Source organism: Thunnus albacares, chromosome 15 (genome assembly GCF_914725855.1).
Source record: "Thunnus albacares chromosome 15, fThuAlb1.1, whole genome shotgun sequence".
Classification (NCBI taxonomy): Eukaryota; Metazoa; Chordata; class Actinopteri; order Scombriformes; family Scombridae; genus Thunnus; species Thunnus albacares.
The window spans coordinates 16,697,429-16,713,305 of NC_058120.1; the positions used below are offsets into that span (position 1 = coordinate 16,697,429).

At 39.8% G+C, this 15,877-nt stretch overlaps 2 protein-coding genes across 4 annotated transcripts in view; one reads left to right on the forward strand and one right to left on the reverse strand.

Moving 5' to 3' along the window:
* Window positions 1-11,532, reverse strand: part of cnksr1 (connector enhancer of kinase suppressor of Ras 1) — a 29,067-nt gene extending 17,535 nt beyond the window's left edge. For 2 of the 3 annotated variants that reach the window (XM_044374088.1, XM_044374087.1), the window contains exons 1-4: window positions 11,423-11,532; window positions 10,394-10,551; window positions 7,652-7,854; window positions 7,125-7,209 (exon numbers count right to left, since the gene is read on the reverse strand). In XM_044374088.1, the coding sequence (XP_044230023.1) occupies window positions 7,125-7,209; window positions 7,652-7,854; window positions 10,394-10,551; window positions 11,423-11,474 (498 nt within the window). In that variant the 5' untranslated portion in view covers window positions 11,475-11,532. Of the gene's footprint in view, window positions 1-4,509; window positions 4,807-7,124; window positions 7,210-7,651; window positions 7,855-10,393; window positions 10,552-11,422 lie in introns of those variants that run through there. The other variant, XM_044374089.1, reaches the window with a different exon arrangement.
* Window positions 11,473-15,877, forward strand: part of rps6ka1 (ribosomal protein S6 kinase a, polypeptide 1) — a 51,291-nt gene continuing 46,886 nt past the window's right edge. Inside the window, exon 1 of the mRNA XM_044374091.1 lies at window positions 11,473-11,616. Within this exon, the coding sequence (XP_044230026.1) occupies window positions 11,473-11,616 (144 nt within the window). The remainder of the gene's footprint in view (window positions 11,617-15,877) is intronic.

Here is a 15,877-nt window from a genome sequence, read left to right on the forward strand (position 1 = left end):
TGACTTTGCCATCCCAAGAGCCACACCACTAGCATGGCTAAAAGATATATCATATACTTTGTAATAACAGACAACATAAATCTCATAAAAAAACTTTACCAGTTAGGGATAGGAAAACAAATGTTCACCTGCTGTAAAGACAGGTCAGACTGTAGGGGTAAGTCGGATGCAGGTATGATTCACTGTTACACTTTAGCAGTGCAGGTAAATGCTGAAACAAGGGTTTGAACATGGGGCAGACCTTTATGACTTCAAGAAATCCATGCTCTAATTTGATCTTGTAGTGTCAGTTGTGGTACAAGTAGCTGAGGTTTTAATCTCATTGTCATTTCCTACCACATACTACCATCACTTCTGCCTTCTCTTAACTAATACCGCTTTCTTTCAAGCATCTTACCACTTAGACAAAAGGTAAAAACCGAGCATATATATATATATCCACACCTATGCTTTCTGCCACGGGAAGCTTCCCTACAATAGTACAGCTTGTTCTGCATTTTTTTCTAGCTCAGCTAGAACAGGAAATGACACATTATTGGGTGTGAGGTGGGCGACAGGTACACTTCTGTCCTGAAACTGATGGGCGTGCTGGGAAAACAGAGCGCACGAATCTACACTTCCCACTGCCGGTTCCTCAGTGAGGATGACGCAAAGAAGAGACATTGTGTTCGTATGCTTACAAACACAAATGCATGCACACATAACCACTTTCTGACTAATCAGTTATAATAAATTTATAGAAATCAATAAAAGTTAAGTGTCCACAAACATCTAAAAGTATGAAAAAATATATAATAAAATACTATAAATATACTGCTCATTCACAATATATCTGCTGCCATACTCAGTTTTAAACTACATACAAGTTATTTTCACAGATTCATGGATATCATGGTATATTATACTTATGAAGGATATGATGCCTTGTAGAAGTTATAAGGGAGTGGCATTAGGGGAAGAGATGAGACATGAGGAGAGAAGATGAGCTTGACTGTGGGACAAACATGTTTAGTCCCCAACTGCCTCGAGCATTTTCACGCTTCATTTTCATGCCCTTCTATTCATTTCGCTCTCAATAAGATATTAACTAAAACCCTTCACTGGAAAACATCGGCTGCTGTGTTTTTTAAAAGGAACCCCTCAGGTTCTGAAACACAAGATTTAAAAACTGTCACATTACACAGAGATGCTACTGTACCGATGGACCATTTTCAGTTCTCCATCAACTAAAGCAGAACCGGGGGGTCACAAAACGGAAACATTCAAACAAATGCAGCTCTGGGCTTTCAATTAAGCACGCAAGTAGAGCTGCAAATGATTAGTCGATTAATTGATTAGTCGATTGACAGAAAATTTGATAACAGATTCATAATTTTTAGTATTTTTTTAAAGAAAAAATGTCAAACTCCTCTAGTCCCAGCCTCTCAAATGAATATAATATGACACACATGAATATTTTCTGGTTTCTTTAGTTGTCACCAATATTAAACTGAATATCTTTGGACTGTTGACTATTGGTTGGAACAAAACAAGACATTTGAGGCGGTCACCTTGGGCTTTGGGAAACAGTAATTGTCATTTTTTTCACCAACTAATTACTTAATGGAGATCAATTGATGATGAATATAATCATTAGTTGCAGCCCTACATACAAGACTGTAAGTGTAATATGCCACTCATATTCAAATCATGGACCTTTTTAGCACAATAAGTCTACGCCGCAGACCGACTGTGACTTCAAGAATGACCTTTTCTTCTACTTGACTCTAACTAGGTTAGTTATAGATTAGCTACAATTCTACTGCTTCAATAAATGGTAGACAATCTCATGCAGAATGAGCTGCAGTAAGATTCAAGTTACCTTAATAGAACTTCAAAAGTAAATCTTTCAACTTTTTTTTTTTACCTTTTAGCTAAATGACAAGAAGGATCATAAAGGTGCAAATTGTTTATTTCATTGAGTTCAGCACTGTCAAGTAACATGCATCTACTCATTCACTTGATAAAAAGAAAGGTCTTGTGTTGTGTTGTGAAGCATGGTATGTGGCTTGATCAGGTGGTGAGCTAACTTTACTGCAGTGCTCTGTGCCTGAAAGCTGTTTCTCAACAGTTGTCTAGGAAATAAAGACAAGCTATTATGTGGTTGTAACATTCTGAAAAAAGAAAGCACACAACAAGAATGTACACAGGCATGCATGAACACACACACACAACAGGGCTCAAACTAACACAAACAGATGTGATAACACATATAAATGAACATACATGTTCACACACAGACTGCTGATTTGTTGTTGTCTGTAACTTAATGTGTGGGCTACAAGGCAGTTTATCTAAGCCTTGTCAAGTCAAGCCACATAATGTTCTGTCTGTCTCTGTGTGTATGTTTACAGACTTGGACTTTCCCAGTAGCTATTTTATATTTGCTACCAGGTCACACACTTGCTATAAAAAGGCTGTGAGACATAGCTATGATAGATCTCTTTTACACCTGCTACTCATCTTTCCATCCAAATCTTACTTCCCTCTTTTCCTCTTCCCTTCTCGTCCACGTCCTCTTCCTCGCCTTTTACCACTCCTGAACCTTGAAATTGTCCTCTCTTTTCAGCCCCATAAATAATTAAAGTTATAACAGTCATTAACTTCTGACAGCTCACATGGATGATGCCTTTTCCTAATTTGAAGGGTTCATTTTTCTTTGTTTCCCCTAAGGTCTTTTTTATTGATTGTCAATAATGAATAGAACAGACACTGTACAAGGAAAGGATTTTTTGTTTTTCTGAACAATGCTCTTCCATGTCACAACACATCTATCTTCCCTAACAAACACAGAGACAACCACAGCTGATCACAGAAGATATACTCTAAATCATGGATGCCTAAAATTAAAATGATAGACATTAACAGTAACTGAATACATTGGCAGTAACAGAAGAATAATATAAAAATAATAATAAAAATACGAAAGAATAGGGGGGAAACTTAGAGATTACTGTAGTGGGTTTCTCAAAAAATGTCAAGAAGGGGCACCACACTTTGTAAAATTTACTCTTTGTTCCCTGGGTAGTATAACGGATTCTCACTACATTCATACAGGACATAATGTGTCTAATCCAGTGTGAGTGGGAAGGAGGACCATAATCTCTCCAATTAAGAAAAATATCTTGTCCAGCCAGTAAAGAAGTAAAAGCCAATACGTTCAGTTTTGCTTTAGGCAAATCCAAGTCTGGAGCAATGCCAAAAATGGCTGTCAAAGGATTTGGCTCAATTTGGTGGTGAAGGTTTTCTGAAATGATTTGAAAGACTGATGTCCAAAACTTAACCAAAAAGGGACATGTCCAGTACATGTGAAGGAGTGAGGCAGGTGCACTTTTACATTTATCACATGAAGGTCAACATCAGGGTACATTTGAGCTAATTTGGTTTTAGATAAAATCGATACAATGGACTACTTTCAATTGCAAGACTGCATGTCGAGCACACATGGAGGCGGAGTGTATCCGATTAAGGATTAAGTCCTGCGTGTCACCCGTAAAGTTAGAATGTAGGTCTTGTTCCCAAGCAGTCCTTACAGCAGCTATTGAGGGGCAGTATAATTTTGAAATAAGGTTACAAAGGTTAGACATAATACCTTTTGATATGAAGTTGGCAGAAAGAAATGTATCAACAGGATTGACTTGAGGTTTATGAGGAAGTTGGGATATTAAACACTGTACACAATGTTTAACTTGTAAAAATCTAAAAAAAAAAAGTGTTTCTGTCAATTTTAAAAAACAACCAAAGTGATTATCAATAAATAGATCACCAGTGCATTTCAAGCCTTTTTTCGTGCCAGATCTGAAATGCGCCATTGGCCATTGAGGGAGCAAAAAGATGACTAGCTGCAATTGGGCCCAGATTTGTAGGGAATGCTCTATGACTGGGTTAGCGTTGGGAGTATCAGAGGCAAGTGGAAGTGCAGTGCCTAAAAGGGCAGGTAGAGAAACTGGGCCACAAGCACAGACCTCCATTGCTACCCAGGCTGAGCATAAGGTTTCAAGGTAGGAATGCATCCAATACGTCAAACAATGAATATTTGCTACCTTGTAATAGTATTGGAAATCAGGCAGAGCCGTTCCCCCTGCCTGCTTGGGGTCTTTATAGTAAAGCTTTCTGTAACCGATGGTGTTAACTATTCCAAATGTAGGATATTATTAGTCAAAGGCTTAAAAAAGGGATTTGGGGATGAGAATGGAGAGATACTGGAAAAGATACAGGAACTTTGGAAACAGTGTGCTGTCTTACAATATCTTGACTGACAAAACAAAAACCTTGAACTACCAAAATGTATCCTTTTAAACAAAGTCACAGAGAGTCACAAAGTCAAACAGTCACAGATTCTTTAAATGGAGGTTAAACATTAAATTCACTTGGAGTTAAATTTTTACATGTTGCTTTTATGTCAAAAACACTTTCAAAAGACATATTCTATTATCTTTTCATTTTCCCGTATCTCATTTACTCACATACCTTAGTGGAATGCCTCCTTATTTTTTTGCTCTCATATCCGAGTTCATAGTTCACACAGCTCTCTCTATCATTCCCTCTGTCTCTCTCTGTCATGGCCTTCGCTTGCGGCTGGGTTGATTAAGAGCAGACTGAGTTTGTGTTACTGCGAAACTCAGACTTGACAATGCCAGTGAGGGATTCCAGCAACACCAGCTGACTACTGACTTTGGTAGCCCTCGGGGTGTGAGAAGAAACACACAAACACTCCCACACAGAGACAAAAAGGAAATAAGAGTCCTTTCTTTAGTGTGAGAGATGCGGTGCAGCTTCGGTGAAAGCAAAGCAGTTCTCCAGAAAAGGATGTCATGATGAAGCCACAGCCTCCTGACAGCACAGTAAAACGTCACGGGAGGGCATGACACCGGCCCCAACTAACCACAAGCGACTCATAGATGCCATGACTGGCAAAATGCTCTGCTGCTAATGTAACTTCTACGGTATAGGGACACACACATGAATTGTGTAATGTGACATACTACAAGTGTGTGTGAATCAATGTGGTTTTCCACACAGCCTGCAGGTTTATAATGCTATGATGACAGTTGGATGGATGAAGCCTGAACCCATGTGTATGAGGATCTTTCATTTTCTCCTGTCCACTGAATAGACGTGATTGCTTCTCAGCCTTCCAAAACTGACCTTTTAGCTCATCTGCCAAGAGCTGATTTATAAATAAATGTCTGTGCAGCACCTACCAAGACAGGTGACATACTTTTTTTGTGAATGAAATTTGTTAGACGGTAATTTGAAACTTGTACACTCATTCATTGAGTGATGTTCGAGGAAAGGGGAAGTCCGAAAAACGAGCCATCCGACTGTTTTCACTTCAAAGATTGACAAGCCAATTCGGGAGGTTAGCCTATCAAAAACAAATGACCCGCACCTCACTGTACGAAATGGACGCACACGCTCACAACGTTCAAAAACAGGAATTGAGCTAACAATAGCCGGCCATTAGCAAACGATGATCAACGTCTGAGAGAGGCAGACGATATAACATCCTCAGATGCAGCTGCGAAGGTTTCTCACTAATCACTCACTCCTTCTTCCGTGCGTATGAAGCAAACACTGAATGAAAACAACAGTCAACTGGCACAAATCTGATTCACTTCATGGCGGCAAAACATCCTATCAGCTCCATCACTCTCTGAAATCCATACTTCCTTCCTTTCTCTCCACGCAGTGAGTCCATAAGAATATTATTACTGTTTCTGTACACCAACACAGACACTGCAACTCTTGTTCCTCACACAAAAAAATCTTGTTCTAACTCCTGACGATGGCTAAACAGGTAAAACTGCTGGTTCCGACTAACCTTATATGGCTAGGATACATCTCAAATGAGGCTTGAATAATCTCTAATATTATTATAAGACACAAGATTATAAAATGTCAACGCTACTTCAAACTTTGAATGATAACTAACCAGCAAAAAATAGCACTTGCTGTTTTATGTAACTGTATTATTTTTAAGCAGCTGAAAAAGCAACATCACCTTGTAGAGAATTATCCAATCAAAGAGGTGAGAGCCGTACCTGTCGTGCTGGGCAGGCGTCCAGAGAGCTGGCTATAGAGGTCTATATATAAACTCCTCTAAATACTGAGCCTCCTCTTTCACCCACAGCTTCCCTACACCTTTTTTCTGTTTCTGCGTTCCTCTAATTACCTCTCATTTTGTTGTTGCTATCTCTGCGGCTCTATCTTCTTTTTGTCCCACTGACTTCTCCCCTTCACTTCTGTCAGGCTATTTAAGTCGCTTCAGTGTCGTTTCAGAGTTAATAGTCTCTCTCTGCTTGTTGCTCACTGCTGAGTGTTCAGCAACAAGCACTCCCCCAGGAGTCAAAAGTCATTTAACAGTCACCGTGTAATCCCTCACTGAGTCTCCTCCTTCTTTCTCTCCCTTCCCCTTTGATTTCCGCTCTGCCCTCGCCCCCTTCCCTCCCTCCCTCCCTCCACCCCTCCCTCCCCTAGGCACTGCAACATATCCAGGCCTGTCCCCCTTCTGCTACCTGTGAACACTTTTCATCCACTTAACATTCATGCAGTTATGAATATTCCCTCTCCTCACATTTCTTCTGAAACAGCATTTCACCGTGCCGTGAAGGAGTAAATACAAACAAAATCCAGCCCTAGTCTTTGGCAATCCTTTCAACCTAAGCTTCTTCAAGGTACAGCTGCCTTCAAATATGCCAGGAATGTAAAGATAAAGAATGCATTACCCAAGCTAAGCTGAGGAACAGGGAGTGTGTTGGCGCTTCTGTTTTTGTTTCTGTATTTTAAGGCTTGATTAAAAAAAAACAAGACAAAACGCACAACAGGTTGTAGTTCCTCCTATGCAAAATTTAGTGCGCATGACAATAGCATTACAACTGTGCTTTGCTCATGTGTGGTTCCTCCAGAGATAAAACACATCAGGTTTTCATGAACATGTGTGCAGTAAAATTTGTCAAAATAGCACTCAAAGTGTGAATGCAAGAGAAATATTTTTGAATGCTGCATTTTTCCACAAAAGGCATACACTTCAGGCTGTCACAGTATAAATGTAAAAGCACCAGAAGATCATTGAACAGACTAACCTTGTGAACAATTTCTCCCAGCTCCCTGCAGAAGCTGTATATGTTCTTGCTGGTGCTGTATCCACTGAGCTGGGATAACTGATACCTGAAAAGACATGAATTAAATTCAAATAACTAAGCGGATCAAGACTGGAAGGCCTTGAAAGCAATCATTACAATGATTTAATATCACATTGGTAATTAAAAGGAACAAAGACAAATAGATGTTCTCAGAAAGTTACACAAAGAGAAAATGAAAGAGAGCAGGCACAGACGGACAGGAAAGGAATTTTAAAGAGCAGGTATCGACTTTCTGAACAAGGACATGTAAACAGCATGACAATGCGTACACCAGAACATTCAGACTGGGGGGCTACATTGTTCAATGATTTTAACACAGTCGTGCCTTTTACATAAAACCTACAGCAAAACAGAAATTACAGCCAAACTATTTTTTTTTACAAAACAGAGCACATGGCATTTTCTGGGTAAAAAAAGAATTTCGAGTGCTGTATATATAACAGTTAGATAACTCCCTCTTTACAGACCTGTTGAGCAAAGAGAAGAGTCCTTTGGCAGAGGCGATGAGCTCCACAACAGCCTGCAGGACACCAGGAGGCAGCTTGATGGCGCTCTGTCCATCGTAGCTGTTGTGTCGCCATCGGCCCTGGATGCCCATCTGGAGGCTGTGGGCAACAGCACGCAGCTTCTCTGTCAAACCGCGTAGGTTCTCCCCACCTATACCGTACGTCTGCAGAGCACAAACACTCTAATCTTTTAATCTTTTAAAGGATAATTCCACTGCTGAGATGCTCTAACATTGTTACACACAATCAGATGTTTAATGAATCACTTTCCCTCTTCCAGAATGCAAGAGTCATTGTGGTTCAGGTGTTAAGACATATACCACATTGTACCATATTTGCCTGGAGCCCTATGCAGCATGTCATCCCTTTCTCCCCTCATTTCCTGTCTGTCCACTTTCGAATAAAGGAATAAAATACCTAGAAAATGCGTAAAAAACACTTCACAATAGGCCTTTTCAACATAACTGTGGGTTTTGCAAGCAAGTGGAAAAAGAAATTATGACACTGACTTAAATGTATTTTGAACTAAAAGCAAGAGAGCAACTTCTTCTTTGTTCAGACAGAGAGAAAGCTGTGCTCCTTATATAAAGTACATAATTTTTTGTGGTTGAAATGCATTTTGTTCGAGGGTCGGACATGCAAATTTGACATTTACTTTTGACACTTAGATAGCTGAAAAGTATCTGCTATGAAGCTATGTTACAGCTGAGCTGGAAAAATCTTGTAATGACATCATAATGTAGATTTTTAGCTCAATATTCAAAAACAGTAAGAATAGCAGAAACAGCAGCTGCAATAGCAATGAAGATGCAATTTTTCCTGCCATGAGCCACACTGATGTGCCAATTGATTAGGTACACTTACTGATGCAATCTATTACAACAGTCCTGCAGATAAACATATCTTCATGTATTTTTTAATGTTCATGATTTGAAATTGTTTTAGAGAGGTGTTGATTCAACTTAAAAGCAATTTTGGATGCTTAAGTTTGTGGTGGAACTGTTTTGCATTACATTGCAAGGTGTTTCTAATATGTTGTCCACCCTATTTATATTAGAAATGGTAGATGAATTATTATCCTATCCTACTTTGCTCTTTTGCGGTCTCTGGCAAATTGCAATGGGTGTTTCTCATTTACTGACATTTTACAGAACAAACATTTACTGATTAACCCAGAAAATAATCTGCAGATGAATTAATAATGAAAATAATCATTAGCTGCAGCTGTAAAATAGAAATAAATGTTGAAATAACATGAAACCTCCCTCGCAGAATGAGAGAAAGCCTCTAGTGTGTCTTTCATGAGCCTGTCATCACAGTTTTGCGCCCAGCGGTGTGAGACGTGACTCTTCACAGCCACTGAGGAAGGGGCAGGTTATTGTCGTGACCCACTCATCAGTGGTCAAGAGGTTTGGTCCGGTCAGGCTTTGTTGTTACATATCAACCAGCCAGAATAATCCCCTGTCAACGAGTGGACATGAATTTTTCATGGCTTTTTCAACACTGTGGTCCTTAATTATGTAACCGTGCACTTGAAAGCGTTTGGTCTGCTCCATGTGAGCGTCTGATGGTTGTTTTTTATGAATGAACGCAGTGTTAGCACTTCACGGAGCATCAAAACAGAGAGAGAGGAGAGGAAGAGAGGCAGATATATACATGCACACATACACACTGTCCTTAATGTAAAAATTTACACTATAAATCTGTCTTTTGGGACACAATTTCAATTAGTGCACTTACTATATTAAACTTTTACAGACCTCATCCACGCATTCATTCAGACTTTTGGGGTAAATTATACTTAATTCTAATGCTGTAATGACTATTTGAATCAGTATTACAGTTATTTCAATAATTCGACAAAAAGCAGTTTAAGCAGTCTGAGCCTGATGTTCACAGGCTGTTACGCCAGAACTGGAACATTGCCTGGTTCTGTCCTACTCAATTAGTCCTTCCATTGAAACAAAGGCCATTCTGGAAACACACAAACAACCCCCACACACACACACCAACACGATTATTTAAGTGTTCTAAACCTCCCTCTCCAAATTGGACGGGGAGGAAAATTTATTAGGCAGAGGACAAAAATGGGAGAGAGAATCAAAGAGGAGGTGGAAGTGTTTTTTCTAGGCAACTACAAACTTTCCCAGAAATTTGCATGTGAAGAGTTAGTGCTTTTGTACACCAAATCTGCTTTGGTTGCAGTTGAAGCATGACTAGTGCTTTGATGTTCGCTTGAAAAATATAATAACTATTTTACTATGATATGCTTGACTAGGGAGAATTTTGATATTAAAGTAGAGGGCAAAGTGGAGCAATTAACTCAAACTCGCTGCATGTTGCTAAAGCCTCTCAGTGTACGTCAGTTAAGCAGGACTTATATGGCAACAAGAGTTGGTGTTTATTCTGGCTGGATTTGCTAAAAGATTGTTGAACAGCTCCTTGTTCCACTGTGCAAACAAGAGAAGGGTCTAAAAACAGTGTATGAGGGTAAAAAATACATCTCACTGCTTTAATATGAGAACATGGGCCTACACAACAAACCAGCAAGACAGAAAGATGACTGCTGAGTCAATATCCAGAACGCGCCTCTCCTTGCACAGTAACAGCACCACACACAAGTCAAACAGTCTTGGATACACAGTGTATTGCTATGGACACATCTTGTACACAAACACACATGATTCCGCTTCCTCCCCTCACCAGAGAGCAGAGCTTCTCCACAGCTTCCAGTATCAGCTCCTGGTGCCCGATCTTATGGACTCCCAACTTTTCCAGGTCCTGAGAGGTCAACTGGAGCAGGTCCAGACCCGACAATTGCCACTCCGAGACCGGGTACTGATGCAAAGGGGCATCCAGACCTAGCAACGGGGAGACAAAAAGCACATATACTTAGGCTTCAACCACATGCAGGAACACGAGTATTAAAGGAAACCCCACATAGGCATACAGGCAGAGACATGTAGAGGGAACGTGGACTAAACGACAAGTAGGGCTGGCGGCATTCTGAATAAACTATGAAGCTTGAAAAAAAGACTTCTGATCCGTTACATGCTCTGTGGTAAAAACATGCAGAATACCTAATACTGCATTTATGTAATAACAATCTGGTTTTTTTTAATCATTAAAAGGTTCAATGTGATTTTCAAACTAAATGACCACATGAATATCATGCCTCTGATCAGTTTTTAAAGTTATTACTTTATAAAAACCACTTCGAGATGAGAAGCAAAAATGGGCTTAATTCACTGTTATAAATGTGTCATTACATGTAATAGCTCACTTGTACCTTAAAGCCGATATTCTAATACATTTTCCCTATATAACAGCATAAGAAAGTGTTAATCCATATACTTTACAGTGACTAGTGTACATTTCAAGTTACAAGTCCCTACTCTCCAGACAGTAGTTTACATGACAGTCTGGGTGAAATAATACATGGAACAATCGTCAGAGTAAACGCAACAGGTCCAAGAAATAGAAAACAAACAGCCCTGTACGTTTTGTTTCTGAGGATACTACCTCAGTTATTGACATTGATCAGAACAAGACTGTTGTGACTTCTCCCTCAGCACAGGCCACTTCCTCATTCCACCTCCACCTTTCACTTCCAAGAGGATTTGTGTGGCGCTTCTATTTTTGACTTTACTGTCCGAGCCAAAGTACCTGTGAGGCGATCAAGACGTGAGAGAGAGAGAGAGGGGAAAAAAAGAAAAGCGCAATGGTCCTCACCTTGAAGCCATTCGCAGACTCTCTCCTCGCTCCACGACGTTATAGGCTCCATGCTCGGAGTCCTGCTGCAGTCGCTCGTTCAGTTTCAAGCCGTCCTGGCTGACTTCTACTTCTCCGGACTACTGGAAGAAGGAAAAGTCGATCCTGATTTAGAGTCCGACGATGACGATTGGCACTCCTTCCCCCAGGTACAGGTAAGAGTCCACCTGCTGTCAACCAATAGTGCGGAACTCTCAGGCTCGATCCGGAGCAAAGACCCCTCCCTCCTACTCCCCCCCTTCCACACACCCCCACCCCCTCCTTACCTGGAGGAACAGTGTATGAGTGCAAGGTGCTGCAGCTTTAAGGCTTCATAACTTCCCTCATAGTTTTACTTTCAATCACGTCACGAAAAAGGTGATCACAAGGGGCGTCAATAACTGCAGCACTTGTATGTGAACCAGTACAGCAAGAATGTAACAATGCTACTTTCACTGTGTCAGAAAGATCCTGAATTGAACTCTGTGGCCATTTTTGAGTTTGCAAAAGTTTGTTATGTAGCTGCATTTAATTGTATTACAGTACAAGTTATGACTGTAATGAGGAATGGAAGGAATACTGTGCTTGTATAAATATGATTATGACCCCCCCACACACACAAACACAAACACACAACTTTTCAGTGTTTCCCTTTACATTCATGAACTGTCACAAGGCTTAAAAGGGAAAATAACTTGTTCTCCCTGTAAAGACTAGCAGATCTACATAATCCTCTTTTCTGAGTGCACTGGTGTGGCGCCTGGAGAAAACTCTGCCAGATCTTTATCAATATTCTATTCATGTCCGATGTTTTCATGGGAACATTTCTGGTTGTTGAATTATTTACAGCATCAATAATTACATCAGAATCATGCTATTGATGGAATTCATTTATGAATAATATATCCATTCAGTTTTTGACCAAAGAGGAAACACAAGGAAATAATGTTTATGTGTCATATTGTGTTTTGTGTTTGTATGGTCTCTTTGGGAATTAAAAGGCCTGGAGAGCCTTTCTGCTTAACTCCATAAGAACTTAGTATTATAACAAAGAAGCAATTAAGCAATCACTGGCTTTAGGGTTCAAAGTTCCTATTATGTTGAATTATTACCATAAAATGCGTCTATGAAGCAGTATACGCTTCATGCTTATTACATTAATCCTAACACCGGAAGGGATTTTGCGAATGGATTGTGGAATCTGCTGTGAGCTCCAAACGGAAATCATTGCTAATGTCTCATACTATATATTGCACAAAAAGCTCCAATAAAATCATCTGAGGTTGAATGGTCCCCTAGAAGTAGAGGGCAACGCCTGATGAGTCATGAAAGAGCTGCCCTCTGATATCTGGCACCCCCTGCTGTTATTCCCTTTCAACCAAGAAAAAGAGACAGAGGGAGGGGAAAGGGTGTGGAGGAAAGTTGGATTTATGTCAGCAGGCAAAATGGCACGGTGGTATATATAGTATGAATCATGCCAATATCTTTAGATATATACTCTAGAGAAAATATGTTAGGCCACATACAAAAAAACTGTTTTTGTTAATTTGTGTTTAGAGAAGAATAGTTCACATGAGATACTGTAGCAACGTTATAATACTTAAAATCTGTGTGGTTTGATTTAAAACATGATAGGTATATTATTGTGGTTTGATATGACTCATTATTTAGTCATGGATATGTAAAAACAACAAATTAAGTGTAAAAACTGCAGCTCAAAAAACAATGTTAGTCATCATGGATGTTGACTGAATCACTACCGATCTTCTGTTGTGTCAAGATGTTCTCAGCTGAAAGTGTGAGAGGAAAATAACCAAGCTTGACCGATCTTGGATAATGGAAAACCAATGGATTGTAAAACGTAATCCCATGCTTTTGTGTAGTATTCTGCTGTGATTTCTTTCCAAAGATAGCAGCACCTTGCGTGACATATTGATACAAGTTTATGCTGTTCTTTCTTGTTTTCCAGTCTAACTCATCGTCTTCATCTGTTTTCATCATGTATTTATTGACTTGGGATGCTCTGATACTTTCCAATAGCTTGATCAATCATCTGGTGAAAATCAATGACACGATGATGTGTTGCTGTTGTGCTTGTTTGTGGTGCACTTGGTCTCAGAGGTGGTTTTGTATAAAGACCTAGTGCTTGGCTTGCTTTTTTGCCCAGCCCGAATACCTGAGATACAAATTCAAGTCCAGACATGCTGCTTCGCTCGACTCACCCATTGCGTCAGTCATAGGATTTTGGACTCAGAAGTCTCTGTTATGCATTAGAAGCTCTTATTGCAAAACATGGTATGGATGACAAAGGAGAACAAGACTACATAACAACCAGCAACGGATAATAATACAGCTTCTATCCCTTTCCATCTCTTTATTACTATTATCAGTCAATATTATCCTCCCAGTCCATCTGCAACCACACTGTCCCATCAGTCATTTCTGTGACAAATGATAATTCCACTGATGTTTGAAATATAATAATGTTATTTGTTCATCATTTCTGTATGGCACAGAGCCGGAGTGGATTTTGAATTATTACAATGCCATCTTCTCCCGCCGTAGTCAGTCGGCAGAGATTGGATAATTACCCTTGCTCCACTGTTGAGCAGCTAATTAATTTGCTCCATGCTGCAGCCTCACTGATGGCGTTGATCCTTACATCGCAGACATGTCCTCATTGAGCTGAGTACGAATTATTTTCAAAAGCCTGAAAGTATTCTTGCTGAAACCTGACACACCCAGCGTATTAAATTTAGTACTGCGATGAGGTCTACTGGGATGCCCATTGGTCCGTGTGTCCTGTATTTACTTATACTGGCTATATCTAGTGTGTTGCTTTGATGTTGGGATGCCATGTTTTTAAGTGGAGTCAATTCCTATTGCCTCTGTTGCATCAACAAGTTAATCCCTCGGATTAACTAAACCTTTCACTTGATACATAAACTCTATTTTAATCTACTTTAGATGCATTGCAAGTTTAATCATCCTTATAATGGTGTATGGGAAAGTGGAGCAAAACAGAAAAAAACTATCTTTAACCTTTACTAGTTGTAAACACGCATGCATACGTAAATACACTGTGCTGCTTCCTGGAACAGATTTGGTGCAAAATAAATGTGGGCCCACAGTTGTCAGACTTTTAGGGAATATATGCAAATAGTCTGCTGCAAATAAGACCTTAACAGACATCAACTCGTTCAGAAAAAGGCTGCTAGATTAGTTCTAAGATTACCTTGGATTAGTCTATTGCGTCTAGAATGATGATATTTATGTTAGCATCACCTTTGGTTATTGTCTAATGAGACACTCTTATATGTATCCTGCTTTTATGATGTATTCTGAGATACAGACACATACGTATTACACTCAGAAATAAACTAAACATCATACAGGCAACTGAATATTGTATACACAAATATAAACACAGTTACACAAATGAACATACCTATACACATATGAGTGTGACAAAGCCTAAAGGAAATGACAAATCCCAGAAAAGCTAGACTAATAAATGAACAGAGGACTTTTTCAGATGCTGTTTCAGAGGCTGGCTCCCACTTCACAATTTTAGTATGAATGTATTTACATTTTAATAGCTCTGTTTACTGCTGTGTGTATTTAGACGTTGTATGATTCATTGTTTTTCCTGCGTACTCAACATCACTTTCCCTCTTCTCCACCTCTGCGCTTTTAACTCAAACTGAAAATGAGGTTAAACAACAGTGTCATCTCTGCGTCGGTTTATCTAATTTGCAGCCCTGTCATTTTGGGACTAAATCTATTTTGTCAAGAAGCAGCTCGGCTAATGTCCTTGTTTAACAGCTCCTCAACAAACACACTCTTCATCCGTACGTCAATACACCAACAAGTCTGGGGTGGAGTCTTGCTCCATTGCACACACATGGCGAGCTGGTCTGAGTCATATTACCCATGATGCTTCATGTCAAGATGAAGGTGGGGGTAGGGTATCCCTGAAGCCTCTGTCTCTGGACGGGAGACACCTCTGAGTCATTGCTGTGACTTGTGATGTCACTGGAGCATCGTAAATAGACGACGAGATTTCCTGTAGTCAGAATAGCAACAGCTCCAGCATCAACCTGTGTCAATCAATATGATTGGTTGGTTGATTGATTGGTTGTTTTTTTACAAGACATTGTTTATCGCTGGCTACTGATGACCCGCATCTCTAGCGTATTGATTTTTGGAAAACAGAATAGCTTTAAAAGTGCTTTTGTTCCATTCTCAGGCCTCTTGACGTGACTTTTCACCCTTCGTGATCGTCCTCCTCTTATATCTTCCCATAAATTGTCTTGATTACACGCTTCACTTTCACCACAGGATCCAACTGAATGTCTGGAATCATTCATCACACCATACAGCAGGAGCTATAAACAGAGGAATATTCACCATCAATCTACTGGTATCCTTGGAGAG